Below are 24,362 nucleotides of genomic sequence, written 5' to 3'. Positions count from 1 at the left end.
ATTTCTCCAGTTTCACCACTCCTCAGATTGGCAGAGGTCAGGTGCTTCAGAGGGGAAAGCAGCTGCACCTCTGGGATCAGTCACGGGGGAACCCCTTTTTGGCCTTTTAGGTGTGCTCCTCATTGGACAACCAAGTAATTGATGTGAAACTATGTGTAACACTACTTAAGTATTTTACTTTTGAGTAGGAACAGCAAAACGGCACTAAAGCGGAATATAAACTTGATGTATGTAAACAGGATAGAAAAATACTCCTGAAAATCGCTCAGGGAAAGGAGACATCGGCTATCGTAGCTGCTAAATACATCTGGGTTGTTTCACCAGAAATTCTCAGCAATTAAGAATCTGAATCATTTTTTCCATCCTCAGAAATATTCTCTTTGGACTGCGGAAGTTGTTGTGCATTACACAACACTTTTCAGGAGAAAGGAAATCACCTGTGGAAAGCCAAAATAGCCAAGGTCATTGTGAGGACAGAGATGCTATTACTCTACTATTTTTGGCTTTGTTAAACCCAAGGAATAGGATTGTCCTAAAAATATAGTTGGTGCCTGCAGCGCTTGTTTGTCTTTTGATGACACCAGATGGAGGACACAGATCTTTATTATTAACTGATTAAGTTCATGAAAATACTCAAAATGAGAGGATTTGTTTGTGTGAGATTTACCATAGCAGCAACACTGTTGCTGTGTTAACACCATGAACACAACATTATGCTTTGTCAAGAATTGAAGAAGACTCCAAGACACCTCACCCTGCATGTGGCCTAATTGCCTGATGATGAGTGTGTTGTCCTGGTTGAATTCTGTAGGTGTTAGTCTTTGTGGATATCAATTGCACAAGTGAGTCATGTAGAGCAATAGGCAGATGGTTGGTTTACCTTCGAGAGCAAGTGTCTCTATTTGTCTGTGTGCTTCCATTCATTTCTATTTTGAAATTTCACTGGATTATAGCAAGACTTCTCCGGACAAATCTCCTATACCCTCTATTGTACGTGCTTCCCACTCTTACCATTCAAGCCGAAGGCCTGAACAAAGGTAGAGGATACTGTGGCTGCGTGTGTGCGATGCGCGTGGGTGGAGGCTGCGCGAAGGCGGAGGTGTTGTCGGGAACAGAAGCATTTTGCAGATGTTGCAGGGAAGAAGCAGTGAACGGAAAGTTCTGCGGTTATCAGTCTTACAGCACGCTCTCTGACTCGCAAAGGTATGCAACATGTGGCCCCATCCCAATTCGCGTCTCGGTTTCAGATTTGCTGAAGTCTGACGGAGCACATTGTTGAAAAGTTTGGAGGAACGAAGTGGCGTGGAGCTGTGAAAAAGGTGAGAGACGAAGAAGAAGGTAGTGAAAGAGAAAGAAAAGTTTGAAAAACATGTTTACCAGTGGAGGTTGGGATTGACGTCGTGGTCTAAGGTTTCCCTCTTGGAGTGTCTCCCAGAGCGGAGGCGGGTGAGATTCCCTCTTGGTTCCCCTAGACGTAACATGAGGAACGCTCATCTCTGTTTGTCTCTGTCTCTCTGACCTTCTCCCTGTCTGTGCTCACTCTGATTGCCCTTCCATACTCTGAGCCGCTTCACAGCGTTACGTGCGCCCCTCTTTTCAGCATCACCTGCCAAATACGCAGTGTAATTCCGGTGCCCCACACGGCAGTCCTACAGGACCCTGCTTCTATTCCCCTGGTCATCCACATCGTCTCCGTTACAGCGAGGCGCATTTCTCCATATGTAACTCTGATTTCCCCGAGTTCAAATAGAAAAGCCTTATCTGATCTGTTCACCGTCTGTTTTTCTCTTTCCCTGGGTTTTACTATGGCCATTTTGGAAAGAGATATCTACTGATGTTCACCCTCTGAATAGTAAAGCGGAGCACCGGCCCCCACTACCACAGCTCACCAATAATAAACCAACCGTGGCTGGGATCCTTTATTCTTTTACTCGCTGCATGATGTGAAAAACATCATTCTTTGGGGGGGCAAAGAAAAAAAAGGATTTTACATCTCCCAGAGTTGCTGGACTTCTGCTATCAGTTATTTGGAAACTGACTCTGATTATCTTATCTGATGGCTTCCTGTCCCAGAAGCAAAGCACAGCCTTTCAGCTAAAGTCACGGCTGCTGCTAGTTTACAGTAGCGGTGCCACAGTTGCCCATGCTATTGCCTCACATGGTGTGCCACTGACACAAAGACTGTTCTGTGTCACTTCTATTTCTGACAGCCCTAGTGAGTCATCGGTTCTGAAAAGAAGTAAGAAAAAAAAGTGCACTGTGGTCGGTGCTGATTGCCCAAGCAGAGCCCCGAGAGTCTGTTCGCTAAGGTGTGGCATGAAATCACGGAGAAAACCCAAAGAATGTGAGCTGAGCTTCTGCAGGCTTCCAACAGCTGCAGTAGCTCACAGGCCTTTTATTGCATGGCAGCAAAGGGAACCTCCTTACCACAACAAGACGAGAGAGATGAGAAGAAATAGAAGAAAGAAAAGCTGCTGCACAGAGCAGAGTTAAGAATAGAATTAAGGGGGGAGAATAGAAACAATCTAATCAAGGATTTAACAGAGATGAAAACTGAATAAGAAAGTGGGCGGTTCCAGTTGAAGACCTGACCTTGGGCTGAAGTTAGTGCTTAACTTCATGATATTTTTGGATAAAATAGTGACAAATTCCCATCACAATTTTCTAAAACCTAAAATGACATCTTCCCTTTGTTTTGTTTTGCATTTTTAAATTCTGGGACCTAAAGGTTTTCAATGTTCTTTTCTTTTTATTGCGATCACATTGGATTGATTTTTAGGATATACCCTGGCAATAACAAACAGTTACATAATGGAGACAAAACATGAATTGATAAAGAATAAAATATAAAAAATAATATGAATAGATATTTCACCAAAAGAAACACCAAATAGTGAGATAGGATCAATGTGAAAAAAAGTTTTTCTAATTTTCAAAGACTAATAATAATCAGCTAATTGTTTCATCACTACACTACCCATCCTAATCCCCTTACGCACCGCCAGACCACACATCTCTTCATTGATAATGAGTGTCATCTGCAGATTATAGCCGCCCTCCATCTAGGGTCTATCTTGTTTTTAGCGTCATACTAAATGTTGTATTGTATTCTTTTGCCAATAGATGGGCATCATCTGTGGGAGACAGAAGCCAAAGTTGACAAGGACTCCGTCAAAAATGTAAGTGCACCTCAAAGACTCATTGGAAATGCTCCCGCTGTCTTCAGTCCCACCCTCCCTTGACAATTTCTATATTTTCCTCTCTGTCTCCTCCTCATCTGTCCCCTGTAATGATGTAACCTTTGTTAAGACATTACAAGTTGCAACATAGAATACGATGATTAGCCCACGCAATCCGGAATGGAATTTTCACAAAATCTCTATACCCTAACGGAGTAAACACAGGCTGTCATATTGTTTTTGCCTCCAACACACAAAAACACACGCAGGGATTACAAAATAGAAGTACTCATACACACTCACACACAGTCCTCCCAGCATAGCCAGACGTTGAGTTCACAGCAAAGTGCTGCGGTGTGGTGAATTGGACTTGAACAGTCTGTGCTGGGATCGTGCAGCCAAGAGTGGATTTTACCTGCTGCTTTTCAAGAGCCGTAATCAGAAAATAAACCAGTACAGTTGCTTTACTGATGCTCAGCCACACATTCAGATTGTGTTCATATAAACCGGGGTGAAAGGGAACGAAGCGGATGTTGTTGTACGTGCCACAGAAAGCCCGGTTTTGCTCTGTAATTAATTAAGACTTCACTGAGGTTCGTTAGGTCTGCCCGCAGTGCGGAGAGTCGACTACGGGATCTGCGAAAAACGTGTTTGCTTGTGCATGATGACAGTATGTTTTGCATTGCTGTTGCCTTTCATCACCCCCCCCCCCCCACACACACACACACACTCACACACACACACACACACCTCCCCCTTTATTTGTGTAAACTAACCGAGGCAATTTACGCTCGCACAGGGTCTAAAATAACCCACACGCATTTAAATGCTGCAACTTGAGGGTGTTTTTTTCTTCTTCTTGTTGTTGCTATTTCACTCAGGTAAATTACTTGGTTGCGTCAGGAGAGTAAATATGGACCGGTATCTAATTGGCCTGTAGGGCTGCTGATGTGCCATGGCTGGGGTCCCAGATGCTGGAAAAATTAGCAGGGCGTGCAAGGCTCGGCCGGGGGCGGCGGTGTGGGCAGGCGAGGTTCGATGAAAGACAAATACTAATGCGTGTTTATTTGTAGATCTAACAAACAAGTGGGGAGGGAAGGCAAGAGGGCTCTGGCCTTCCTCTTATGTCAGTTGCCACCAGACTACCCTAAAGTGCTCCAGACTGCCTGCCCGACAGTGTTTTTATTGCCATCCAGAGCGTGCTAACTTTCATTGGTTAGGATGGAGAGGGAAAAGCCATGTGCGCACGCACACAAACGCACACACTGGACACACTCAATCAGCCACCTGCATGTTTTCTTTGTCGTCATCTGGAGGGCAGACGAGGGCGGAGGCAGCAAGTCCCTCACCTCCAACCCCCCCCCCCCCCCCCCCCCCCCCCCCCCACACACACACACACACCTCCCACCCCACGGCTCCCTCCATCCACAGCGATGACCTACAAAAAACCTGCTTCCTGTCATTCTAACCTGTTTGGACCTCAACGAGAGTGACAGCCGTCCCAGGAATTAGGCACAAGATCTCTGGCAAATTCCCTCCATGTTCCCCTGTCATAAAGACAGCAGTCGAAAGTTCACATCCGTCCAGACTTGCCGAGGTCTGGCCTAGGGGGAGGGGGACAGGCGAGCCTCTCCGCAGGGAGGCATGGCTGTGCAAACAAATAAGCCGGCTACCTCGCTCCTCTCATGCTGCACAAAGCCAAGCCCTGGGGTTTTCCTCGGAGACAAACACGGGCACTGGACCAACCTCATGGGGGTCTACTGCTGCGTCTACACAGTCCAGACGAGCTCATTTAGATCACTTCTCAGTCTGGCCTCTTGGAAGCAGTACCCTAAATGAAGTAAAATAAACATAGCCGTTGATTAATATGCTGCAGGAAGCTGGACTACAAACTGAGAGTTGGGGAGTGAAATCTGATGTGTAAATACAACTAATGACGGCACTGTTATGTTGTTATGCTATCGGCAGCTGTCTTGTCTCACAAAGTTGAAATATCTTACGGTGTCTCTTTGTATTTTAGAGTACTCTTGTTGTGGAGATCCCGCCGTACAGGAACCAGAGAATATCCAGCCCGGTGCAGGTTAACTTCTACGTCTGCAACGGCAAAAGGAAGAGGAGCCAGTACCAGCGCTTCACCTACCTGCCTCCTAACGGTAATCATCATAGATATTTCTTTTCTTTTCCTTTCTTTTTTTTTTTATCACCAGCGACACTGACAGACATGTACGCTTTTCACAAGCTGCACGCTCCGCGTTCATCACATAGAGTATTTGTCCAGGTCTCGACATCCGTCCGCTGTAGTTTTTCTCGCGGCCGTCAACATGCTGTGCGAAATTTGCGGCCGTTTTTTTTTTGTTGGTCGGTGTTTTCAACATTTACACCTGGCACCGCTAGGCCCATAGCCTGCGAGTGAGAGCAGAAGATGTGAGGTGTGTTTACTCTGGAGGGAGACGGCGTTCCCCAGCGATGAGGTGTACCTGCTGAGTGACAGAGCCTCCGAGCGCTGTTGATGAAGAGAAGTCAATCCCCCCGGCGACCTGACTTTCACACCCCACCTTACAAAACGCCCCCCCCCCCCCTCCCCTGGCACAAGTCCATGCGTGCACACACATACACACACACACACACACACACACACACACACACACAAGTGCATCTACCAGGCAGTGCTTTGCCCTGTCATTCATGTAGCAACCTGAAAACCCTAGGAATACCTCTCTCTGTGTTTATCATGTGTCCCTGGCCTCAGTGTTTAGAGATGGCTTTCACATTGGAATTTGAAGAATGTATCGCTGAGAGTTTAGAGAAGAGTTCAGCCTCAAAATTGCATTGCGAGCTATTGACTTTTCACAATGGGCGCAGGTGAACTATCAGCTTTGGTATCACTTTCAACCATTCCGACTGGAATACTGTTATTTTATCTTTATGTGTTCAGAGAAAGTTGACTAAGCATGCTTGCTCTTCTTTCAGCGAAACAACGCCTCCCGTTGATAGTGGCAAAGTCCTTTTGCTGTTGGCTTTTGAGCAGCTTCACTGAAGCAGTCGGGAGTTTAGGGCCTTTCGCAGAGTACTAAACAACTTTTCTGGCACCTGATCAATAGTTGATGAAGGCTGGTTTCCCCACATAGTCCCAGCTAGTTGAGGAATTCCAACCAGCAACCTTACCTTTATGAGACCTGCATCCTACTTAACCCAACCCAACCGAAAATCCATTAGATCAAAAACAATGTGCAACCTTGTATTCGTTGATCAGTCGTCTAATGCTGCTGGGAGAGCATGCATTGCTTTTTAAGTTAATACGATGTGACAGTTAGATTATCAGCAGATGTATTTATGGCCACAGGAGATAAGTGTTTGGGATTTTGGACGAGGCTCTGAGCGAAAGTCAAGCAAGGCCCTATTTGGAAATGCCTGAATATATGACGAACGAGTTCATCGTGGGTAACTGGACCAGCGTAGGGCTGACGAACAGTGTCCTTATATAGCAGATCCATTTCACAAACTGTATTTCCACGGGGGAGGAGAGGGAGAGAGAAGGGCGGAGATGTAGAGGCTTATCAGCCTCCACTACGCATCTCTAAGTCATTTCCCTGAGCATAAACACAGCTCTAATTAAAAGATGACTTGTTGTGTTCTCTCTTTTGTTGCCAAGTTAACCGCAAGTACAGTGCGGACCACACAAGTAGGGCCAGTGTCTTCACAAAGGAGCATAATTAACTCACAACTGTTACAGCCAAAGAGGCTGCTGGAGCTCTTGAGTTCTATTTTGAGATGAACCACTCTTTTGTAAGCACACAATAAAATATACAACATTTCTAAAAACAAATATTCAGTATTTCAGTCAAAGAGGGAATCTAGAGTGTAATATTGGAACTGTGCTGGATAACAGCGGAGGCAGAGCTGCTCTGGGTGCAGAAGTAATCTCATTTCATTGAGAAAACCTCTGCAGGCGACACAAAAAAACCCATAATTCCTCTGGTGGAGCAACATCACAGCCAGCGGAGTCGCGAGTTGCAACTTGCATTAGCAACTGACACTGGCTATACATTGTCAATGAGATTTTAAGGGGGTTGAGAACAATAGTTGTAGTTATAAACGTAGATAGATATATTGATACGATGGCAAAAAATGTATTTTCCTCGTCATGACACCAACATAGTGACTAATCAGCGCTCTCCCATTGAAAAGCATTCACAAAGAATTCTGTACAAAGGTTATAATGAGTGTAAGCAGACCCTCTGTGGCAATGATGAACGTAATACATTCACGGTTTCAATACAGCAACAAAGAATGAGGAAATCCTAGTGAAGCTGTTTGCTTTTGAAGGTTTCAGTGTGTGTGTGTGTGTGTGTGTGTGTGTGTGTGTGTCAACACTGAGAGAAACAACCAACACTGTGGCCAGGTACTCGGGGTGGGCTGGGGAGGAGGACACCCACACACACACACACACACACACACACACACACACACCGTTGTCAACACCTTTTTTTTCTTTTTTGCTCGCTCGTATGAAAAGACTCTTCCGGCCCGCTGTCCCACTTCAAGCACAGTTGTGGTCACTGACGTTGTTTAGAGAGAACATTTCTTTCACACTCGGGTGTCTGCTCATCTATAAAAAGGCAAAGCCAAACCTTTAAATAGCCTGACTTGTTTGAAACAGCGGAAGGATGAAGCAAACACTTCGGGACACAGATGCTAGTGAAAACCACCTTTATTTTCCATTCAGGTCATGTGAGCATCTTGTTGTTCTTTCGTGCAAATGCAGTTGGCACCTACTGCGGCTGAACACAACAAGATAATAGAGACTGTTTTGTTTCACACATGTAAGCAGATGCTCATATTCTGTCGACCTCGCCCTGCCTCCAAAACGTGAAATCATAACATATTATCAGATGCAGCCTGTAGTGGAGTCATGGCCGCTCTTTACTCTAGCTGATCAACAAGGATACGCCTCAGTGATACGAGTAGAGGGGTGCTGTTGACCTGTTGATGCATTGCCATTGGGGTATGTTAACGCATGATTTGAGCCAGTCAGATACAGCTTCTTTGAAATGTGTCTTTAGCACTGTACAGTATGTCAGAGAGCACATGGGTCAAGTGGCTTTATGTCCTTCAGTTGGGCTTCAGAGAATTAAAGACCCCGGCCGTTAGAAAGTTCAATACAACGTGTTTAATCCTGATGGATTTATTTAAGTAAAATACATAAAAACATAAAAAGGCGATCAAGAGAAATGTTTTGCTGCTCACAAGTTATTGAACATGAGATCAGCAGATGGATGGAGAAGACATGTGTTGCTGATTAACACCGTTTGCCTTCCTGTAATGCGGAGATGAACATACGGAACACGCGTCTTTGTCTGGCTCCCGGAATGAGCCCCTCTTTTCCAAGCTCCCTTCCAATTCGTTATTGGGTGAGTAGATACGTGACGTGTCGCTCTTCGAATAAGAAAAACATTTTTTTCACCAACCACATTAAACAAGAAACGGCAAAAAAAAAAAAAAAAGTCCTGGCAGTGACCGAAAGCTTGAGCGAAGAACTTCTCGGAACCCCTTTATTTGTACAGGCCGTTCGGAGATTCCTCTGTAAGATCGAGTTCTATTCTTAACGCAAACGGGTGCAGACTCCCTCCGCTGCGTTGGTTTGTGGTTGGAAGCTGGAAAGGGGGGGGGGACGTCAGAAACATGTTCTATGACACATTCAGGAAAAGTTAATGAACCGCACATTGTTCTTTTTTTGTAAATATTTGCACAGTCATGTTTTCCCCCCGAAAACTGGACAAAGGCTGAACTGTTTCTGTCATGTCCACGGCTTTGTGCTTTGTCAGACATACCTACAGCACACTAAGGCCAACAGTGGACAGGGTGACCAGATTGCCTACACAGTGGGGATGGTGCACCAGCTACCTTTTGAGTTAATGAACTACCACCTGCTCCATCTTAAATGTCACTGCAGATTCACGCCGTTAGAACAAGATGAGTTCAGCATTTCTGCAACGCGACAATCCCTGATTCATATCATTTGTTTGCGCAGTACCCTGACATTGTCATATCCCAACAAACAAGCGGTCGGAAATGAGAATCGTTACCTTCTGCATCGCCTCTTGCTCGATGGCGGCAAGTTGAGAGGGTGCCTACACAAGCTCTGTTTGCTGGTCATTCCTAATCGAATACACTGATGCACACGTCCCGCACATTGTCCCGATTCCCATTCCCTTTGAGAGGAAACGAGTGCTCAATAAAATACCCAGATCAGGCTTGATCAGTTTAATGCGAGCAGACAGGGGAGGGAAACTGACAGAGATGGAGAGAAAACCATGTGCAGAACATCAACTGTCTGTGGGCTATATAACCCACAGGTTGGGAGGAAATAGAAGCCAGCTGAAGTTGGGACGACTTGCCTGGTGAATCTGTTTTCTCAGCTCTTGTACAAAGTGGAAAGGAGACACACAGATGGATGGAGCTGGGGGGGGAAGACCTCTGTTTATATCTGTGGCAGAGGAGGGAGAATCTCGGGGGGGGGGGGGGGTAGTTTAAAAGTTAAAAGAAGTGTCATTAGTCCAATGTGATTTGATTTCCTGTTTCGCCAGTCTTGCTCATAGTCAGAGGGCATACAGGAAAATAATGTTGACAAATTTCCTGGCTAGAAATGAAAACTTTAAGCTGCAATAAACCAAACTGCTCTTTAAAAATACACTCTAACCGGATTACAAAGTGGGGCTGCAAAGGTCAACAGCATCCCATCCCTTCTGAGATACTGCTGATTCCCCTCAATTAAATTCTCTTGCTGGTTTTGTTCAAAGGCAGGACATCTTGTGACGTGGTATCAGATTTATTTAATCTTAAGAAGGGCATCCAGAGTGAGCGCCAGACACCAACGCTAGGCCTCTTTTATCCCTTTTTTTTCCTATTGGTATAAATCCTCATTCACCACGAGGACTGGTAACCATGACATTCTTAGAAAATGTGACACTATTTTCACTCATTTAGCTGCTGCAAGTCATTTAGCTGATGCAACTCTGGCATCACACATCCTGACTCCATGGCACTGTGCCATCCATTCACACTGAAGGCATGGAACAGGCAGAGAATCACTGAGGCTGTGGATGTAGCGTGAGCCATGTGACTTGCCTGTTACTCCCCCAGGCTGTTGGAGAGGAGGCATCATGGGACTCGCCTTACGACGCTCCCCCAGACGCCAGGCCCGGTCCCCGGTCTCTGAAAGCAGACAGGGCTGACGTAAATGTGCTCCCTGCTGCGTTATCACCGCGACGCATCTCGGCAATTTCAGAGGCCTGCGAGCGTGATTAATGTCATTTCAAATCCAACTCCCACAAAAAAAAAAAAATGACAATAGGAAACACTTCACACTGGTCATTTCATATGCACACTTTGTTGTTGGCTATTGCTCAAAGGTTCTATCACGCAGACACACAGTTTAGACTGTCATCTATTCATATTGACATCTGCACGCCTTTGAGTAAATGTCACTTGGAACCAAAAACTCTTAATGGTTGGCATCAAACGCTCTCCACACCCACTAACGCGTTTTAACAATGTGTAGAAATAGAAACAGTGTGCCCATTGTGATTTAGAGGCCTTTGCTATGCATCTGGGTGTCTTAACTCTGCGCTATTAGCTTAGCGCTGGCACAGTGTGTGCACATGTACTTATATAATAACTCAGCAGCGAGCTTGTTAATGCGGATCCCTCTCCATCTCTCAACCCAGGCCGTATGGTTCCGTTCTGAAATTTCTCAATTAATAGAAAGTTGTTTTCGGTAACTGCTCTTGACAGCGAACAGGAAGCATGTGATACCTGTCCGTCAGAAGCAATCAGGAAACCGTGCAGACGATCTGCGCTGGATTAGAAATTAGAAGGGAGGAGGCAGGATGATCAAGTGGGGCCACTGCACTCTCTTCCATTAGCCGGGGCCTGAAGCTCCTGAAACCACAGGCGCAGCTCCACAGCCTCTTAAGGAGCTCAGGCGGCCTAATCAAAATCAAATCATCTCCTTTTTTTTTTTCACCCTCTCCCTCTATCTTTTGGTCCTGAGAGAAACAATTACTTCTAGAGTGTGGAGGAAACCTTGGGGTCCTGGGCTCCTTGAGCAGCAGCAGCAACAGCAGCAGCAGCCCAGTGCTTTAAAGTAGTCTTTTATTGGATATCAGAGCTGGAGGAGAGTCCAAAGAAAATAGGTCTTATTCATTATTAGAGCCAGCTGTGGCTTTCCACACTGATGACTCATCCATTTTTCTTTCCCCCCCTATTCTTTTGCTTTTTTTTTTTTTTTTTCATGATGCGGTAAAGAGGGGTGGCGGTTTGGGAGGCGTGAGGGTTTCTCTGTTAGAGAGCTCAGCCAAGTTGACACAGAGCCCATATCCACTGGTGGTTGTTTGTTTGGATTACGGAGGGTATCGCGGCCACAACTGTGCTTGCTCACTGCTTTACTCAGCCTCGCTCGTGCACTCATTGCGCCACGTGGATTCCCTGCACGTTTTTTTTAATATCTCCACCTTTCTTTCTACTTTTTTTCCCCCCAGTGCCGATAATAAAGACAGAACCCAATGATGAATATGATTCTCTGGGGATTGCGAGACTGCCCATGCATTCAAAGCCCTATTACAGCCGGCCCAGGCTCACTCCCGTCATGCCTGTAGCCAACCCTGATGCCTGCCTGGTTGGTGGCTACCCTCCCTGCCCGCCTCGCCATGCTGCCATGCCATCGTCGTCCCCCAGCTCCAGCCCCACCCTGCATGACCTGTCCCCTGTGGCATACAGCAAGTGCCTCCCCAACAGCCCCACCCACGCGGCACCGCCGGGCCCCGGGGTGCCCCCCATCCAGGAGACCCCTGTCCACCCCAACCTCGCCCACCCAGCGTCGCCAGACCACAACTCTCCCCTAGGGATGCTTCATTCCCAAGGCAGCCCCATCCACCTCAACAGCCCAGGGCCCCATGGTTACCATCCTATCTATGCCAACAGCAGTCCCTCATCCTCCCCGGCATCCCACCCCTCCACTCCTGGGGGGACTGCGGAAAGCCCGTTCGTTCAGGCCTACAGCCCCGGGCAGGCTCAGGCCCAGGCCGGAGGGAGCTCACCCAGCCTGTTACCCGAAGATGCCAGCCCCCCTTCGATGGCCATCACCGTCAAACGGGAGCCCCAGGAACTGGACCAGATGTACCTAGATGATGGTGAGTTAAGACAAACAAGGTGACGTTGTCTGCAAGTTTCCATTTGATAACAATTTGACTAACGGGAGGCATTTTGTTTTTCAACATGAAAGCTTCTCTTTTTTAGCTCTCTGTCCATGCCAAAAAAAGATGGCTGTTTACGTAGGACATTGCATTTAATTAACACCTCTTGCTTATCTGCAAGCCCCCACACATGGCCGCGCCCTGCTGCACCCCTCAGTATTTCCTGACGGAATTCTGGCAGCAGATTTACGTGACATTTGTTTAATTTTAGACCGCGGCAGATTTATTTGCTTTTGGTGAAACGTGCGGTCCGGCTTATGTTGTCCAAGTGGCTGCTTCGCTGTAAAACGGTAAATTGCCGTGATGGGATTTTGAAACAATCTGTCAAAACATGAGAGCAGTGAGGTCAGTCGGGTTGCAGCAGAACTAAAACAGTGGCACACGCGTAGCGAACCAAACTGTTGACACAACGACTAATGAAGGAAGCAAAACAATGGGTAGGGGTTTCCTGAACTGAGCCACCCCCCCTCTCCCCCCTCCCCATCATCTCTCTGGGAGGGATGCTGGGAGGCGGAAGGCAGAGGCTTTGTTTTCCCGTCTTTTTCCCCATGGAGTCGACACCATGCGGCTGTCGTCATCAAGGGAGGCTGTGGGGTCACTGGTCTCCCTCTGGCAATGAAACCAGTTACACCCAAGAGACCATATGGTCGAGTTTATTGCCTCCTGAGTCCATCTCACATGATGTCTCTCAGTTCGCCAACCTGTTATCTGTGTTAGCAGAGGCTCCACTTGTTGTTATGACATAGATTCATAAGAGCACATCAATGGCATTGTGCCAGATTGAAATGTTAACCCCCCCCCCCCCCCTCTGCATCCTTATAGAGGTGGCGGGGAGACAGCTCCGCATTGAACTCAGGAATATCACCCTTCCTGTGCACCTTTTGTTCAGAAAACTGACGTAAAGTGTGTGTGTGTGTGTGTTTGTGTGAGTGTGTGTGTGCACACTTCAATCAACAGCTCTGGAAGTAGAGGGGTGAAAGGCACGAGGGGACCAGGGGAGTTTTGCTGTGGAACTGTAATTGAGTTGAAATGCAGTTGTCAGCATATCTGTCAGTCCTGATGAGTCCCATTAGTCCTCACCTCATAAACAGACTACACAGAGACAGGGGGGGGGGGGGGGGGGGGGGGGATGTCTGTCTGTTATCAGCTCTATGAACTGATTTCCAACTTTTGTTTCTTTTCTCTCTCCCGCTTGTCCCCCTCTTCCTTTTCTCTTGCCTCATTTTCTTGAGTTCATGGCAATGCTCTGGAAATCTAATTTGAAGCAAAACTGCTCATTTGAAATTCTGGCTGTTTTCAATAGTTGTGGCAGGCAGGAGCTTTCATTTCAGCTTTAATTGGATAAAGTGAAACTGTAGCTTTATTTAGCATTTTGTAATAAGGTTGGAAAGGGGTCCTTTTACACCAACAGTACGAAGATACACCGAATGTACATAGCAGTGCTAAGGTGAATTCATGTAATCTTGTTTCTCTTCCCGACTACTCCATCCACTGTCACTTTAGCAGGCTCCCTCGCCCTCCAACCCGGTGGCCAAATGTATTCAGCCAGTGATTACAGTTGCATTAGGGACGTGCAGGAATGCGTATTGATTGACCCAAGGACAGTGAAGCAGCCCCTTTGAAAAACCTCAGTGCGCTGCCGTTTTGCATCACCTAACGTCTGCGCAAGCGTCTGTGGTGAGCTCGCCGAGTCCCTATAAGTGTGCGGTGGTAACAGCATACTCCAAAAGCATCTACTGCTCCCGGGCCCGGGCCTATCCCAAACCCCCTCAAATGAGCCCTAAGCTAAAATAAATAAGATCGGAAGGCAGCTCGCAGGGCGTCCCGCTCCCCGTCCGCACGCATTACCACCGTACGTTAGCGAGCCGAGCACTCCATTATAGGGGGGGAAGGGGATGGGGGGGTGGGGTGACCTCACCACAGCGGCGGTGATTTAACGCCAGCAATGTAGAGCAGCGTTCCTCTCCAGCAATTGGGGGCCGGTGATTTGGAGTCTGCGGGAGCACACTTGATCTTCCCCAAGAGCGGAGCGCCTCCCACGCTCGAACGCCGAGGCCTCCGGCTCTCATCAGCCAGAGGAAATGTGTCTCTCTGGCCAGGCCCAGATTTTACGCAGCCCCTGAGAAATCACTCAACTTATCAACGGTGAGCTACTGTACCGCGAGGAGCTCGGTTAGCATGTGGAGGGAGTCTGGGATGTAAACCCCCCTGACTGCCATACACAGTCTCCATTGTAATCTGCTAAACTCTTCCCTCTGCTGCGATAGAAGCTTACCAGCTATAGTGCAAGACACGAGGCAACGATTCGGGCGTCTGCAGTGAGATTTTATGGGAAGAATCCAGTTGGCCGTCAGATCGACGTGGGAGAAGTTGTTTTCGCTCGGTGGCGTGTTGGCTCTCACCTGTTTCAGTCTCACTTCTCATAAAGCAGCAGGTCAGCGGGGTTCAGAGAATAGAAGCAAGTAGAGGATGAAACGCCCAGCGCTCCTGGATGACTCTGCCTGGTTGCATTGTTGACTCACTGTCGTAAACAACGCATGGTGGGACTCAAATAAAACCGAAGTTTTCAGACGTGTCGTGCTTGCTCACAGCCCCACTATCTGTACTTTACAAGGCACATAACTGTGAGCAAAACGCCAGTCAAATGACATCAGTGCGGACCAAAATAGAATTTATGAAAAACACGGTCTGCCGCATTTGAGTTTGCCGTGTTAGCCGTACTAATTAGGCCCCCAAAAAAAAATTGCTAAAGTGACGACAGGCTTTCTCACACATCTGAAGGAGCAATCCTGCTGACATCATACCCCCCTCTTGTCTCAAACAACCACTGACACACATGTCCGTCCACATATACCCAAGCAAACACGCATGGACACCTTTGATCTTAGACGTGGCTTTTTTCTTCTATTTTGAGCTATTTTGGAAAGTTCCCCACATCACTTGTTGCGAAACCCTTCACTTGGCGCTCTATTCCTGGTGTTTATCGGTGTTTTGCTGCAGATGTGTGTGTGTGTGTGTGTGTGTGTGTGTGTGTGTGTGTGTGTGTGTGTGTGTGTGTGTGTAGAGCAGATGTAGTGCGCTGGCTGTGCGAGGAGTTTGGTCCTGTGAAGCTGCTGCCGTGTGTCCTGTCTCATTAGCTGCTGCTGCGACGGGTGATATCATGAAGTGCAGCTGAACGCAGCACACAGCAAATGAGCTAGTGCTAATCAGAGGGCCAGATTTCTACCAGCTGCCTCTCCGAGAAACAGAGGGCCCTTATTCCCCAAAATAAGAAAAACACAGGGTGCAACGCAGCCTCTGTCGATTTTTCTGACATTTGACATGTGCGCTCTGATTGCCTCGTGTTTCAGGGTAGTTTTCCTTGTGATTGTTTCCTCCCCAATTCAAGGTTGATGCATTTGAAACTCTACTTGGCTTGTTTTTCTCAAAATGAAAACAGAATTGTTGTCGGCCCTCCATTCCTCCTTCCCTCCCCGCCCCTCTGGCAACTTAAAAAAAAAAAGGCATTCTAACCATCCTGAGGATCTCCGTCCACCACTGATGCCTCCGAAGGCAACTCGAGGCTTTCCTCATGGAAACTTTTACACATTCTGGCAAGTTTCCCAGACCCCAGGACTCCGCAAAAACCCCTAATGATGATTGAGAGCGCGTCCGCACCGCGCTGAAAACTTGCTGAGTCGCTAACATTGGAGTGTGCCGCAAGGCTGGCTCTGGGATTGGAGGAGGGGGAGGGGGGGAGGGGGGAAGAGGAGAGAGAGAGAGAGAGAGAGGATTTTGGGGGGCAGGGGGCGCGGTGTTCATTATAGTGGAGGTTGAAGTGTCTAATGGGAGTCACTAACGCAGAGCTGCTCCTGTATGTTGAGACAGTACGTATTTGTGTGTGTGTGTGTCTCTTTTCGTTGATAGAATCAGGGAGATGTGGAAGTGCTGACCGCCGGTGCTTTCACAACACTCCACCTCTGACCCCCCCCTGGCCTTTTAGGAGCAGGTCAATCTCAAGCTAATAGTGCACAGAGAGAAAGGCTGTCTTGTAGTTAAGTGCAATGCCAAGAACACAGTCTCCTTCTAGACATATTGATATGGACGGGTGCAAGAAGAAGGGTGATGGCTTTTTTATTATTTATGACCACAAAGAGGATGTGTTGCTGTTGTTTTTTGACTCTTGTTGTCATTGCTTGCGTTCTCATAAAGTATTCGGGATCCTGCTTTCCTGGTAGCTCTTAACACGGTGAGGTTTAAGTCTAAGTTAGAGCTTTGCCAATTTTATAGTCGTAGGAAAGAAGGAATAGCTCGGCTGCACTCTAGGATTGTATTTTAAGAGTCATTGACCACCGAAGCAATGGATCAACAACTACACTTTTGGGATCAGCAATAGATTTGATTCAATTGATTCTGCGCTGCTATGCTGATATTACAGAGCTCACCAAATACTTGAAGGGGTGAAAGTGAAGATATTTGTTGACCCGGTTGTATAAGAGGTTGTGGATGAATTGATCAATTCGCAGATACAACTTCACTAAAAGACACAAAAGTATCACTTGATCTTACAAACTTCTTAATTGTAAGATAAGACAAGATAAAATAATCCTTTTATTAGTCCCACAAATTATTAGCAGCAAAGTGGAGAGTGCAAACAAGGTACATGGTCAAAAAGAAACAAAGCAGCAAGTATTATAAATTGTGGTTGTATAACATTGGAATAGAGGAGCTAAATGGGTGGTAAAAAAAAAACGACAACCTGTAGCTGCACACAGGAAACTTGAAGTGATTTTTAAAGCAGGTCTGCTTAAACACTGCCTTAGTTTGTAATACAGTACATTACAGTAATAAAACCCAGAGGATGCCATCGCGTCTTTGCAATAGGAGAGGAATACCTTCGCAGTTGAGTGGAAGTCCTCTGGATTACCTTAGCATCCTCTGTTTCCTCTTACATCTCTTTTATCTCTGTCCCATTGGCTGAACATAAGAGCCTTTAGATTCCTGGTTGTGATCAGTTTTTCTTTTGTTTTTTTCATGAAACCCACGGAATTATAGACACTATTGTCCAAGATTGCATTCAGTTTAGCAAATAATTGGATCTAAGTGGTTACATATGACAGTGGCAATGGGGCCACAGTATAAGCTCTTTGATTTTGAGCTCTTTGTTATTAAAAACCATTGGGAATATTAGTTTTGATAAGCACAGCTTCATCTAACTGTGCTTATCAAAACTAATATTCCCAATGGTCTTTAACAAAGAGCTCAAAATCAAAGAGCTTATACTGTAGGAGTTCAGTACATTCATTACCACAGCGCGCTGGCTTTTATGTGTGTTCGTGCTAGCCAGAGGATCTGGTCTGGTTTCAGTCGCTCTGTCATAATATCCAGAGTCACTGAGAAAGAATGTGTCTGCAGCTAAATTATCTAAACAAATTGGGTTTCTTTTGTGTCTGGGACCTGATACACGCACACATTTAGATGGGAGACTTTTGATTTTGAATGGTTTTAGTGTTTATTTTGCCCCAATTGTCAGAAATGTGTGACGCAGATTCGCAAGATTTGCTACTGTAGGGATTTGTGTCTTCTTTTTTTCCATTTCTCCAAACAAGGCACACAATATTGACTTTGTGTGGAAGTCAGTTAAACGGCATTAAAAGGCAAAATGGACTTCAGTGAAGTACACAATCTCATATAGCCGAGTAAAAGCCACAGGGCTTTCCTCTCCAACAAGTTTGAGTCTATTCATTAAAGTTATATTACTTCAGTTCATCATACGTCATGTATTTCTTATAGTTTCTCCCGACGCAGCAGTTTAGGAGGCTCAGCCTCTGTGGCTCACATTCTGAGGTTTAGGAAACACGCGTTGAAAAGCCACCGAGCCGCACGGATCACATCGGGTCAGGACTCAGACAGGGCCTGTGGCTTGGATGGGATCTTCCTGTGTACATCTGTGATCATGGAGCTACAACCTCACCCCAGACACTCTCATTACTGAATCACAACATGACAAATGTCAGTGTGGTTGACGCGATGACAACTGACAGTCTCCTTCTTCCACAAGGCTGCGAGTTTGCTACCTGCGCCTTGGTTATGGTTGTACTTCAGCATGGTCCAAGCCCGCATCCGCTTACTTTACGGCTAGATCCAATCAATTTACGCTCTTTTCTGCGTCAGGTGTTCATTGGGCAAAGGTTCTCTGTGACATGTGCAGAGCTCTGAGGTTATGATTTTGATAATATGTTGGTGTGTTTGTGATTAGAAGAACATTCTGTAATCCCCGCAAACATTACACCACTACTTACTTTCACCATAAAACACTGTTCCTCTGTGGAAATATCTGATATTAAAGCGAACACCACAAACACTACGCAGTCACAGAAACCATAAATTAGCCTCAAATCTTGGATATTTCCTGCTAGCATTAAAAAATATGAGCACATGGAAAACTCATACAGTCCAGGGAACATACTAAACACCCAACAAGCAGAATTTATTCTCAGAAAAACAAATTTTTATTTGTTGGCTCTCCACGGGGAGGTTAGGGGTCAGGATCAGCTTCTGGACAACATCCCTGGAGCTCACGGGGTGTCTTGCTCTTGGACACTTGAACATAAAAACCACAGTTCCAGGGTTTTGTATTTAGGGGAAATAAATACCTGCGGCATCAGTAAACAGGAGCAGATCTCCGTCCCAGACCGCTTAATAACAGCCCCTCATCTGAAATCTGTTAGCTCAGTGAAATAGTATCCTGCAGCGACGGATGTCAGCAGAGAAGTCTGATCCAGCCGGTGGGGTTGGGGAAAGCCGTCGGGTTTTGCAACTCTTGGCAGAGTTTGCCGTCTCCTCCATGTGTAGATACCTCAGAAAAAAGAGGGGGGAGAGCCAGTCAGTCATAAAGAGAGAGAGAGGAGGAGGAGGAGGAGGTGCATGGAGAAGGGAAATACAGATGTAGATATAAACTTTGAAAGAGTGAGAGTCCCAGTAGAATCTGTCACAGGGCAATAAACCGAATGCGCCCTGTTTCTGTGTTACAGTCCATTGACAAATCTATTCCAAACACAGGCAGGTCAACGTGAAATGCAACTGTCAAAATAATGAATTTGTCAAAAGCCATTCGAACTCTTTCCCGAGGCTTGAGGAGAGGATCTGTGATTTCTTCTTTTTTCAGTGTGAAATCTGACTTACGGGCCTCAAATTGAGGGACAGCCATCAGTGGTGAGATGTATTTGAAGTGTTTTGAGATTTTGGGGTCAGAAGATACTCATCATGTCCTCATCACATCCAGGAATACTCAGCGAGCATGAGGAGAATCAGGTCAGCCATAGGAATAAAGGAGACACAGACACACAGACGGACTAAGAGAAAGAGGGGAAAATCTGATGTGGAAGAAAGTAGCATGCGATCTTGGTGATTTTTCCCTGGCAGCTTCTCCAACTGTCCCTGTTCTTCACACACACACACACACACACACACACACACACACATACACAGAGAGAGTGTGTGCTCCTTTCACAGCTCAAACTGTTAAAACCAAAACAATAAAAGTCAAAGAAAGATAAACACCGGCGAAGTTAAAGATCACATTTTCTTCCTCTCCCACCAGTGGCCGCTTGCAGTGCAGAGACTTACCAAGCAGTGGGTGCCAGGGTTTACTTCAGGGGAGGGAATGATCATAACCACTGAACTGTAAGTGTCCTACTGTTGACATATGACCCATGGCAGTTATAAACCTCAACGGGTCCCCCGACTCTCCTGATTGTACTCAGCTGAGCTCAGTTCCTCTCAAAACAACGTGCTAACAAACAGGGAAATCCTTTCACGCTCAGTAAGCCTTTTTTATAGTGTTAAGCATTGAGAGATTAACTGATGAAAGGCTACAGTGGCGCTACCCTAACCTCACCGTTAATGTCTTTAGCTCAAGAAAGGCCAAGGGGCTTTTAACTAACTGCTGTGCTGTGTTTCGCACTGAAATATGGCTCTTTATTTTAACCGACCCCCTGACTCTACTCCTATATCCCTTACTTAGCATTTCTAAACAGTATAAAAAAGTAATAAATGGTTTATAACATAACTTTGATATCGTATATAAGCAGATATAAGGATATTTTAAGGGTTTATGTATTGAAATGATTAGTATTATATAAAGTATGGCATACTTTTATAGTTATGTGTTATCTTTATTAATTGAGTATTTATTAATGCATACTTTTTCTTCTGTCTCGTGACAACTGAAAACATTTCATCCCCCGATGAAGGTCATGGCATGCAGCTAAAAGCCCCGGTAGAAATCTAGCAAGTGGACCTTGAGTTGAAAAGTTGTCGTCAAACTGAATCTTCTGAACACATTTATAAACAGTTTTGAATCCTTTCTTTGAATGATTCATGCATGTGTTTAGAAAGTTAATGAGTGAATGCGATTACACACATTGTAATGCCGTGTTCACTTAATGCTCAAATTCACGACTTACTCTTCTGTTCGACTCCTCAAACCCATTGGACCGTCCAGTACTAGAAGACAAGACACTTCTCTCTGTTCATGTTGTAAATCCGTTGTTTCAAATCAACAGGGAGCTTGAGTTGGAAAGCTCGCCCCTTAAACACCATGTGAACCGAAATGTCATGTACATTTTAATTAAATCCGTTAGATTTACTGCGTCATAGAGTAAAATAACAGGCTCTTGTTTCTGTGAAGGTATTTAAGTGGCGGGTTCGCTCCCTGAGCCCCAGCAACTGTAAAACCCGTGTGATTTGAAACAGCACAAACAGAAGCAGGTGAAAATGCGGTTCTATGATTTACAGATGACAGCAAACGTGTCTGTCTCACCTTTTGATCCCTTGAGGAGTAGCCCCCGTCTTCATCTCTGACCCTGGCAACGCCTGAGTTTCTTGAAAACTGCACGGTTTCCAGATGGATGAAAGTTCTTCTGTCTGTGAAAATCAAAAGCGAGGTCGATGGAAAGGAGATAAGGGAAACATTTGCCAAGAGCGCCTTCATCCTGCCTCCAGACTGGTCTACTTGAATAGATCCACGATGTGACCTGAGGCCGGCTCCTCCACTGTGTCTTCGAATCCCCGCGGGCGTCGAGGATTTTAAAGTTGAAGGGTAGCTCTCGGGGTCAGCAGACAGGGTGTTAATCAGATCACACTCTGCTTCACTACAGAGCACTAGAGCTCAGCGGGGATGTTGAAGAGAGAGATACCATGTCCTTGTGTGCAGCAGGAGCTTTTTAAGATTTACTTACCTTTAGTATACTATGTAATGCAGCCTGCAAAACAAAAAAAACTTTCTCCAGCACCTCAAGAAGCTGGATCAGTGGAAATGTGACTTTCATCAGAATATGCTTGTTGCCAGTTTGAGCTGAAGATGACTGACCTGTGCTGTAGTTCTTAGAGGAAAACGAAGAAGAGAGGAAGAGTCTAAAAACTGTGCTAGGGTCCCTTCTAAAGCCTGGATGCTCCTGACAACCAATTAGTTTTGAAGTAACCGACCAACCGAGCAAACAGCTGACGTCCTTACAGAGCAAAGCTCCTGCTAACAGACGACGGCAAGCAGAGCTAATGCTTGGATGGCCAAACAGACAGGTTAACCAAAGGCCACGGTGTGCAGATGCACACTCACAGGCAGACATGCACATTAAAAAAAAAACAGGAAGGAGCCTCTCTGAGCCATCTATCTGTGATGGATAGCGAACAATAAAGTTTGCACTGAGGTACACCGTTTTGGACACGGGGAGCACAGTTTCTCTGCATATAAATAAAAGAAAAACAATTGTGAAATCCCACGTAACGACTGACAGGCAACAGGTGATTTAAAGAAGCACGACACAAGCGCGGTTATAAATCGTACTGCATGCAAAGTGCGCTGCCAAATTCTCACTCAGACGGCTGCAACGCACCGAAGTATGATTGCTTCAACATGCTCTTTTTTATTTCATAGTGTGCCATTTTCAAAACCAGCGAAATCTCGAGCCGTCCGCCTCGGCCTCCGCGGGAGCATACGTTTCTAATTCTGAATCAATCACCGCGAGTTCATCAGATGGCTGAGTTATTTTACCAGAGACCCCATCGGCAATGAGCCGTGCAAGGAGTTTTAATCCGTCTCCTTTCATATCTCAATCGCAAAAATGTCTGCGTTTCACTCAGTTGGGTGTATTTTCGGGCCTCAGTGTTTGCTTTACGCGGTCATGCTTCGCTAGTTGTGTGAAACTGAGCTTTTGATTTCTCACAGTCTCAAGTCATCCATGCACCCTGAATGTCAGAAGCTCTTTAGCTTCTTACTTTTATGTTAGCTTTTGATAAACACTTTGATTGTTGAGTTCGGCCGTGCTGTTCCTCCGCTGCAGCTAAATAAATACAACTCAACACAACCAAACTGAACTGTGCAATCAAAATGACTGAGTGGGCGGTACTGTGGCATCCCTTTTCTTTTTCTGTTGAAAAAGTGCACACAGTATATTTATGTGCCAGTGCACTTATGACAGTTAGTGTGCTAGATCAATAGTTCCCAACCTAGAGGTCAGAACCCAAAATATAAATAAGGGTCACAAGATTATGAAATGGATAAGAAAAGAAAAACATATCAGTTTCTTAAACTAAATTAGGTTCATTGTTCCTGGACTGTTAATATAAATGTTTTATTTTGTTATGCGATGCAAACCGACTGCACAATGATTACAGAGAAGTCAGTGATGAGGGCACTGGAGAGCAGCTCCAACCATGTAAACACCTCCCCCTCATCCTCCCAAGAGACCGGCCTCGAGTGAGCACACCCGTGGCCTCCTGGGCCCGGGAGGAAATGAGAGTAGGAGGAGGAGGAGGAGGAGGAGGAGGAGGAGAGGGAAGTGGCAGGCTCACAAAGAGAGACAGAGTGAGGTGAGATAGGGAGAGGCGCAGCACACCACGCTAGATCAAAGACAAAGGTTGTGCACCGCCGTGGCCAAAATAAGCACATCAGTGGTGGGGCTTTCGCTAAAAGTTGTTGTCTTTAGATTTCTAATTTGGGATACTGCTGTTTTTATGGTTCTCAAGCCAGCCCGGATCACAGCATTTCTAGTAACTGCTTTCGAGTGTTTTTGAGTGATTCTGATCTGGAATAGGCCGACACCCAATTTCTCCAGGGTCAGGCCATTCGCTTTGGCAACGTGTCCGATTCCGCTGTCAACTATGAAGCATGTCCTCTGAAAAGAGAGGCACATTAGAGCCCAGTTCCCTTCTGACTCGCCACTTGATGCACTGAGTGTGTCATTGTTATTTCTCAGTCCTGCTCCAGCTCTCTTATCCAACTGAGCCAGGAGCCCTTGACTAAAAACAGCAGCAGACATATTGATTGGAGATCTCCTCAGTGACATCAGAGCACTTGTTGTTTACACTCTGTGCTTTATTTCTTCTTTTCTCTTCACCTCTCCAAAAGAGGGTTCGTATCACTCCTCTTTTGGCATCCCTGCTCTGTGTGCTTTTGAGAAAGAGAGTGGAAGAGAAGGTGTTTTAGGCTTGTCTTTATTTGGCAATGATATCGCGTGTTTGATGGCATCATTGTTAGTGCCATCTCATCATCTTCTCGTCTTAGTCAAATCAGCCTCGGGTTAGTGGACTGCCGTTTTTAAGCCTGCAGTTCGTCATTTTGGCCCTCACCATCTTGTTTCTCATGGAGCCAGAAATGAAACCAGAGGGTGGAGCTAAGTGCAACCAAACGCTGAGTAAGACATGTTTAGGCGACCAAAATGTTACATTCAACTTTCATGAACTGAAAGCACACCGTGAAAGGGTTTTAAGTTCGAAGACGAAAACACGGACAACTCCCAGGCAGGTCAACGCCATGGTAGCGATCTGTCAATCAAGAAGGTAGCCCCGCCCCTAAAGCATACCCTGCTTTATGACTCTAAATGGACCATAATTTACTAAATGAACATAATGTTGTATTGAAGAAGACTTGAAACTAGCGAATGAGACC

The 24,362-nt window shown here is 46.0% G+C and overlaps 1 protein-coding gene across 1 annotated transcript in view; it reads left to right on the top strand.

Moving 5' to 3' along the window:
* LOC306700088 (nuclear factor of activated T-cells, cytoplasmic 1-like) overlaps window positions 1–24,362 on the top strand; it is a gene marked incomplete at its 5' end in the record, with an annotated part of 57,982 nt that overhangs the window by 25,829 nt on the left and 7,791 nt on the right. Inside the window, 3 exons of the mRNA XM_079164988.1 lie at window positions 3,124–3,179; window positions 5,200–5,332; window positions 11,720–12,370. Of these exons, the coding sequence (XP_079021114.1) occupies window positions 3,124–3,179; window positions 5,200–5,332; window positions 11,720–12,370 (840 nt within the window). The remainder of the gene's footprint in view (window positions 1–3,123; window positions 3,180–5,199; window positions 5,333–11,719; window positions 12,371–24,362) is intronic.

Source organism: Pholis gunnellus (genome assembly GCF_910591455.1).
Source record: "Pholis gunnellus genome assembly, chromosome: 8".
Taxonomy (NCBI): domain Eukaryota; kingdom Metazoa; phylum Chordata; class Actinopteri; order Perciformes; family Pholidae; genus Pholis; species Pholis gunnellus.
The sequence above is the reverse complement of the archived record's forward strand: the minus strand, read 5'-3'. Positions and strand labels throughout refer to the sequence as shown.